The sequence below is a fragment of the Accipiter gentilis genome, chromosome 35 (genome assembly GCF_929443795.1).
Source record: "Accipiter gentilis chromosome 35, bAccGen1.1, whole genome shotgun sequence".
NCBI lineage: Eukaryota > Metazoa > Chordata > Aves > Accipitriformes > Accipitridae > Astur > Astur gentilis.
In genome coordinates, this window is record NC_064914.1 from 10,271,068 (window position 1) to 10,278,996 (window position 7,929).

At 66.9% G+C, this 7,929-nt stretch overlaps 2 protein-coding genes across 2 annotated transcripts in view; both read left to right on the forward strand.

Annotated features, from left to right (window-relative positions):
* The first annotated feature begins 3,748 nt into the window (after positions 1–3,748).
* Positions 3,749–7,652, forward strand: SERPINE1 (serpin family E member 1). The gene is made up of 9 exons (XM_049792645.1): positions 3,749–4,301; positions 4,604–4,863; positions 5,352–5,582; positions 6,073–6,267; positions 6,476–6,674; positions 6,817–6,917; positions 7,011–7,097; positions 7,228–7,311; positions 7,522–7,652. Exons 2-9 carry the CDS (start codon positions 4,605–4,607, stop codon positions 7,557–7,559), a joined length of 1,194 nt encoding a protein of 397 aa, XP_049648602.1. The 5' UTR covers positions 3,749–4,301; position 4,604; the 3' UTR covers positions 7,560–7,652.
* Positions 7,653–7,739: 87 nt separating this feature from the next.
* Positions 7,740–7,929, forward strand: part of PCOLCE (procollagen C-endopeptidase enhancer) — a 4,533-nt gene continuing 4,343 nt past the window's right edge. The window contains 1 exon segment of the mRNA XM_049792561.1: positions 7,740–7,853. Within this exon segment, the coding sequence (XP_049648518.1) occupies positions 7,740–7,853 (114 nt within the window).

A 7,929-nucleotide genomic window follows, 5' to 3' on the forward strand; every position in this document is an offset into this window, starting at 1 on the left:
CCAACACCCATTTCCCAGCAAGGACATCACCCCACGGGAAGTGTCGTCTCACGCGGTGCCCAACGCCTTCCCCTAAGGTCCGCGAGACCCCTCTGGGCACGGTCCCCAACATCTCCAAGACCTTGTCGGGTCCCCGCCAGCCCCGGCCATGGCTCGTCCCTGCTGTGGAGCGGGGCTGGGGACGGGACAGGGATGGGACGGGAAAGGGGACGTGGGGAGGGGTCGTGGGACACGGGATGGGAAGGTGGCACCGGGCTGGGGACATCAGATGGCGATGGGGTACCTGGCCAACCCTGTATGTCCCCCGCCCCAACCAACCCCAACTTGGGGACCCAACCAACGCCCTGTGGAGGACTGAAGGCCCCAACCAACGCCCTGTGGAGGACCCAGGGACCCAACCAACGCCCTGTGGAGGACTGAAGGCCCCAACCAACGCCCTGTGGAGGACCCAGGGACCCAACCAACGCCCTGTGGAGGACTGAAGGCCCCAACCAACGCCCTGTGGAGGACCCAGGGACCCAACCAACGCCCTGTGGAGGACCCAGGGACCCAACCAACGCCCTGTGGAGGACTGAAGGCCCCAACCAACGCCCTGTGGAGGACCCAGGGACCCAACCAACGCCCTGTGGAGGACTGAAGGCCCCAACCAACGCCCTGTGGAGGACTGAAGGCCCCAACCAACGCCCTGTAGCCCCCCCTGAAGCCCTACAGAGGATGGAGGCAGCTGCCTGCTTCTCCATGTCCCCACCCAGCTGCCACCCATGGAGGGGGACACGGAGGAAGGGACGTCTCGGGGACGTTTGTGGCCACGGTGGCTGGGAGCAGGGGGGTCACTCTATAGGGTGCTGGTGTTTGTCCCCCCACCTCGATGTCCCCCCCCCCAGGGCTGGGAGCAGTTCCTGGTAGGAAGCCACCAGCACCCAGCAGTAACTGAGGTGACACCTGGGGGTGTCACCACCCGAGAGACACACTCGAACACTTCCTTGAGTGGGTGTCACGCCCCCCCCCCCCCCAGTGATGTGTCCCAGTGGGTGAAAATGGGTCCCATGTGGCGACACCAGCGTGGGGAGGGGTAACATCGGGTGGTCTGGAAGGGTGGGGGGCAGTGGGGACACCCTGGAGGGGTGGCAGCGCCTCACAGGGAGGGGGGCGACAATGCCGTGGGCTGGGTGACAACCTCCTGTCCGTGGGTGGAGGTGATGCTGCCGTGGGGTGGCAGCGTCCTTGGGTGGTCCCGCCGTGGGGTGACACTGCCGTGGGGTGGCCCTGTCACGGGGTTTGGGGGCTGTGTGAGGTTCTGAGGTGAGTCCGTCCACTTTTGGGGTACAGGGACGCTTTGGGGTGGGTCCATGTAGACTTTGGGGCGAATCGGGGGGGTCTGTGTGAGGTTTGGGGGTGAATCTCTTGAGTTTTGGGGTACAGAGATGCTTGGGGGTGCACCCATGGCTTTCTGGGGTACAGTGCCCTTTTTGGGGTGAATCCCTGCAGGATTGGATGTGCTCCCCCCCCAGTCCCACAGGAAGGCGTTGAGACCTGGCTGAGTCACCCCAGCCTGAGTCAGCTCCCCCTGCAGTGGGGGGCCTCGAGGGGGGGTGCTGGGGGTGTTGGCGGTTCTGGGTGCTGGGGGGGTCCTGGCTGCTGGGGTAGGGTGATGGGGTGGGGGTGCTGGGGGGGGGGGGGCTGGGTGGTGGGTTGGGGGTGCTGGGTGGGGGGTCTGGGTTCTAGAGTGGGGGTCTGGGTGCTGGGGGGGTCCTGGCTGCTGGGGTGGGGGTGCTGGGGGGGGTCTGGGGGATGGGGTGGGGGTGCTGGTGGGTCTGAGGTCTGCAATGGGGACACGTGTGCGGGGGAGCAGTGGTCACACACACACACATGTGCGTGGGGAGGGGTGCCCCCCCCCCCCGTGTCTCACACACGTGTCCGTGCCCACCCACCAACACACGCATGTCCCAGCGTGACAGGCCGTGGCCCACCCCACCCCCATGTCCCGCCGTCTGCTCCAGCCCCCGCCATGAATAATCCCCTTCCCGCCGCCTTTTTTGGGTGGAAAAAGAGTGAATTTGGGTTGCTGAGGAAATTCCTCTCCCTTTACTCCTTTCCCTGCTCCCCTCCCGCCTCCGCCCGTGCCCACAATGGCCAATTTTGGGCAAAAAACTACCGGAAAAGGTGATTTTCCCAGCATATTTCTGGGCTGTAGGGTTGGGGGGGGGAAACAACTCATGGTCCATGACACCCCCCACCCCCCAGATGCCACCAAGCTCAACCCCTGTACGAGCCCCTGGAGAATCCCCGTACGGGGGGACATAGACTGGGGGGGGGGTGCAAAATGGGTTGGGGGGGCTAAACCTATACCATGGGGGGGTTCTATGGAGTCAGTGGGGGTCTATGGGGCACTGGGGGGTCTATGGGGTACCAGTGGGGCACTGGGGGGTCTATGGGGCATCACTGGGGCGCTGGGGGGATCTATGAGTACTGGTGGGATCTATAGGGAGGGTCAACGGAGCACTGGGCATACTGGTGGGGTCTATGGGGGATCTATGGGATGTCAATGGGGCACTGGGAGGGATCTATGGGCACTGGGGGGTCTGGGGGGGTCAGTGGGGCACTAGGAGGACTGGGGGGATCTATGGGGCACCAGAGAAGCCGCCGCGGTGGGTGTTGGGCCCGATCCTGGCACCGTTTCCTCCCGGGTTATTTTTACCCGGCAGCGGTTTGGCCGCCGTCCCCCTTCCCTCCCCCGCCGCGTCCGGAAACGTCTCTCGGAAGGACGCGGGTGTCCGGGCAAGGTGCTGGCATCCCTGACCCCCGGGGGGGAAACCCAGGCATCCCGGAACCCTGACCCCCCCAATCCCACTGCCCCCATTGACCCCACTGGGGACGCAGGTGTCCTGCCACCCCTGACCCCCCCAATCCCACTGCCCCCATTGACCCCACTGGGACCCAGGAGTCCCAGCACCCTGACCCCCCAAATCCCACCGCCCCCATTGACACCACTGGGGACGCAGGTGTCCTGCCACCCCTGACCCCCCAAATCCCAGCACTCCCATTGACCCCACTGGGACCCAGGAGTCCCAGCACCCTGACCCCCTAATCCCAGCTCCCTCATTGACCCCACTGGGGACGCAGGTGTCCTGCCACCCCTGACCCCCCAAATCCCAGCACTCCCATTGACCCCACTGGGACCCAGGAGTCCCAGCACCCTGACCCCCTAATCCCAGCTCCCTCATTGACCCCACTGGGGACGCAGGTGTCCTGCCACCCCTGACCCCCCAAATCCCAGCACCCCCATCGACCCCACTGGGGACGCAGGTGTCCTGCCACCCCTGACCCCCCAAATCCCACCGCCCCCATTGACCCCACTGGGACCCAGGAGTCCCAGCACCCTGACCCTCCCCAACCCCAGCACCCCCATTGACCCCACTGGGGACGCAGGCGTCCGGGCACCCCTGGGGTTTCCCAACCCCCCGCAATGCCACCGCGTCACCCCGCAGGAAGGGGCCCTGGCGTCACCCCGGGGAGAAACCGGGGTTTTTGGGGGGGGTGACACCCTGCCCCGACGACTGCGTCCCTTGATATGTGACACCCCGTCAGGTCACCCCATAACTGCGCCGAACGGGCACCCACAGGGATGGGGGGGCACGGGGGGGCATGGGGGACATGGGGACATTGGACATGGGGGGGCACAGGACGTGGGGGGACATGGGGGGACGTGGGGCACACGAGATGCCACTGGGGACACAGAGGGGACACGGGAGACGGGGAGATGCTGAGGGCATGGGAGGGTCACAGGGGACACGGGGGGGACACGGGGAGGGACGTGGGTGGAGACGTGAGGGGGGGACACGAGTGGAAACACCCCCCCGCCCCCGCTCTGCCCTTTAAAGCCGCTGCCGGGACGGACGCGTCCCAGAGCCGGGAGCAGCAGCACCGGACGAGAGCGGGACACCGGGAACGACACCGGGACCAAGAGCGGGACACCGGGAACGACACCAGAATCAACACCGGGACACCGGGACTGACACCAAGACTGGGATACTGGGACTGATACTGGGACACCAGGACTAAGACCAGGACACCGGGACTGAGACTGGGACCAAGACTGGGACCCTGGGACCGACACCAGGACCAATATCAGGACACTGGGACTAAAACCAGGGCGGATACTGGGACAGCAGGACCATCGCTGGGACCAAGACTGGGACACCCGGAGGGAGACCGGGGCTGACACCGGGACTGATACCACGACACCGGGATCGGGGCTGACACAGGGACACCGGGAACCACACCGGGATTGAGACCAACAGGTAAGGGGACACCAGCATTGGACTGGGACCAGCACCGGGACTGGGACTGGGGCTGACACCGGCACTGGGACCAGCACTGGGATTGGGGCTGACACCGGCACTGGGACCAGCACTGGGATTGGGGCTGATACTGGGACTGGGACCAGCACTGGGACTGGGACTGGGGCTGGGACCAGCGCCAGGACTGGGACTGGGGCTGACACCAGGACTGGGAGCAGCACCGGGACTGGGACCAGCACCGGGATCACCATCAGGGTCACCTCAGTGCCCTGGGTGACCTCTGGACACCTGGGTCCCTCCAGGATGCGGGTGGCCCCAGTTGCCCTGCTGGCCCTGGCCTGGGTGGCCCTGGTGGGTGCTGGGACACCGGTGACGGGACGGGTGGCCCAACTGGTGACCGACTTCGGGCTGCGGCTCTTCCGGGAGGCAGTGGGACGCCGAGGGGATTCCAACGCCATCTTTGCGCCCCACGGGGCCACCGCTGTCCTGGCGGCCCTCCAGTTGGCCACCGCCGGGCATGGCCGTCGCCAGCTCGATGTCGCCATGGGCTTCAGCATCAACGGTGAGGGTCACCGGGCTCCTAGTCCCATGGCAGGGAGGGGGCGTGGAGTCTCTGTCCTCATGGGGGACGCCAGGGGGTCCCTGTCCCCATGGTGGGGTGGGTGGCGGGGTCCTTGTCCCCACGGTGGGGTGGGAAGTCGGGTCCCCATCCCCATGGGGGACACCTCGGCGTCCCTGTGCCCGTGGTGGCACGGGTGGTGTGGTCTCCATCCTCGTGGTGGACACCTCGGGGTCCTTGTCCCCACGGTGGGGTGGGCTGTTGGGTCCCCATCCTCACGGGGGACACCCCGACGTCCCAGTCTCCACGGTGGGATGAGTTGTGGGGTCCCCATCCCCACACCAGGTCACCCATAGGTGTCCCCATCCCCATGCCTGGTCTCCCATGGGTGTCCCTGCCCCCACACTGGCTCTCCCATGGGTGTCCCCACCCCGGGTCCCCCACGGATACCCCCAGCCCCACACCGTGACTCAGTTTCCCCCACCCCACAGATCCAGGGATGGCGGCGGAGCTGCAGGCGCTGCGCCAGGCGCTGAGGGGACCCGGTCACCTCCTGGCCGTGGCCGAGGGACTTTTTGTGGGGCGGGGGCTGGTGCTGACCCCCGGCTTCGTCCCCCGCTTCGTCCGCACCCTCGGCCCCCGGCGCCTGGTCAGGGTCGACTTCCAACGCGGGGAGGGTGCTCGCGCCCTCCTCGATGCCTGGGTGCGGGAGCAGACGCAGGGTGAGGACCTTGGGGGGCTGGGGGGGGGCCCGGACCCCTGGCTCCCTTGGGAATGGGGGCGATGGGTGCTCGGACCCCTGGCTCCCTTGGGAATGGGGGCGATGGGTGATCAGACACCTGGGTCCCTTGGGAATGGGGGCAATGGGTTCTCGGACACCTGGGTCCCTTGGGAATGGGGGCAATGGGTGCTCGGACCCCTGGCTCCCTTGGGAATGGGGGCGATGGGTGATCAGACACCTGGTTCCCTTGGGAATGGGGGCGATGGGTACTCGGACCCCTGGTTCCCTTGGGAATGGGGGCGATGGGTTCTCGGACACCTGGGTCCCTTGGGAATGGGGGCAATGGGTGCTCAGACCCCTGGCTCCCTTGGGAATGGGACAATGGGTGATCAGACACCTGGCTCCCTTGGGAATGGGGGCGATGGGTGCTTGGATGCCTGGGTCCTCCACCATGGTGGAAGGGGACCCCAGCAGCACCCTTGTCTCCGCAGGGCTGATCCGGGGGCTCCTGCCCCCCGGCGTTTTGGGTGCCAGCACCCGCCTGGTGCTGGCCAACGCCCTCTACTTCAAGGGTGCCTGGATGAGACCCTTCCCCCCCGCCGCCACCCACCCCCGGCCGTTCCGCAGGGCCGATGGCAGCGTGGTGACCGTCCCCATGATGGAGCAGACGGCCAAGTTCAACTACGGTGAGACCCCCACCCCGGCACCCGAACACCTGGGTCCCCCCCGTCACTGTCGGTCCCTCCGTGTCACCCCGCTTGGACCCCCACCCTGGTGCCTGGATGCCTGGGTCCCCCCGTGTCACCCCGCGTCCCCCCATGTCACCCTCCTCACCCCACTGCCCCCCCCCAGTTCCCGGATACCTGGGTCCCCTCTGATGCCATGTCACCGCAGGGGACTTCGAGACGCCGGGGGGGGTCCCCTACGAGGTGGTGGAGGTCCCCTACGGCGGGGGGGCGGTGGCCATGCTGCTGGTGGCCCCGATCTGGCGGGACGTCCCCATCGCCACCCTCACCCGCCTCCTCGACGCCCGACTCGTCACCACCTGGGTCACCAACATGAAGCCCGTGCCCCGTGTCCTCGTCCTGCCCCGGTAAGCCTGGACGCCTGGGTCCCCGGGGGGGGGGGACGGGACCCCCCCCGGATGCCTGGGTCCTTGGGTGGGTGGGGGGTGGCAGGTGGGACCCTCGGACACCTGGGTCCTTGGCTGACGTCTTCCATCCCACCCCTCGCAGTTTCTCCCTGGAGACCACCTGGGACCTGCGGGCACCCCTGAAGTCCTTGGGGGTCCGCGCCCTCTTTGACCCCGACGCCGCCGACTTCACCCCACTTTCAGGTAAAGGGGGGGTGGGTCGCCCCTGGGTGGGTGTTGGGAGGACCCAGGCATCTTGGGGCCACCCCACACCCACCCGTGCCCCCCACCCATCAGCTGAGGAGCCCCTTGTCCTGGGCCAAGCCCTGCAGAAGGTGAGGATGGAGGTGACAGAGAACGGCACCGAGGTGGCATCGGCCACCGGTGAGTGACGTGGGGCGGGGGGGCAGACCCCCGAGTCCCTTGGGAATGGGGGTGGTGGGTGCTCGGAGCCCTGGGTCTCTTGGGAATGGGGCTGCTGGGGGGGTCTCACCACTCTGCCTCCCCCACACAGCCGCCATCGTTTACTCCCGCATGGCTCCCCTGGAAATCCTCCTGGATCGGCCCTTCCTCTTCCTCGTGCGCCACAACCCCACCGGTATGGGGGGAATATGGGGGGGGGGCACTTGGGGGCCTGGGGTTGGGGGGTGGTCATGACCCATGGGTGGGGGTCTGGAGAACATTCATGCCCCAGGGGTGGGGGTTTGGGGTTTCTGTGCCCCACGGATGTGGGTCTGGGGTCTCTGTCCCCCGTTGGTTCGGGTTTGGGGGGGTTCCCTGACTCCCTGACCCCTCTCTCTCCCCACAGGCACCATCCTCTTCGTGGGGCAGGTGACGGAGCCCTGAGTGCCCCACGGCGGGGTTGGGCCCCCCATGGGGCGACGTGGGGCTGGGGAGAGCTGTAATTTATTGGGGAGAGTAATATATTGGGGAGGTCAACCCCCATGTCATGGTGTTGGTGTCAAACCCCCGTCCCAGTGTCGGGGTCAACCATCACATCCCGGTGTTGGGGTCAACCCCCCCATCATGGTGTTGGGGTCACGTCCCAGTGTTGGGATCAGCCACCAAGTCCCGGTGCTGACGTCAACCACCAAGTCCCGGTGCCGGGGTCAACCATCACGTCCCGGTGATGTTGTTGGGGTCCGCCATCACCTCCAGGCGTCAATGTCAACCGTCACATCTCGCTGTTGGGGTCAACCATCACGTCCCGGTGTTG

What these genes read in the sequence shown, in the direction of transcription:
- SERPINE1 (XM_049792645.1), top strand. Translation starts at nt 4,605, where the DNA reads ATGCGGGTGGCCCCAGTTGCCCTGCTGGCCCTGGCCTGGGTGGCCCTG. An exon ending in GGTGCGGGAGCAGACGCAGG is followed by an intron (nt 5,583 to 6,072) that starts GTGAGGACCTTG and finishes TTGTCTCCGCAG; the next exon opens with GGCTGATCCGGGGGCTCCTG. An exon ending in CGACTTCACCCCACTTTCAG is followed by an intron (nt 6,918 to 7,010) that starts GTAAAGGGGGGG and finishes CCCACCCATCAG; the next exon opens with CTGAGGAGCCCCTTGTCCTG.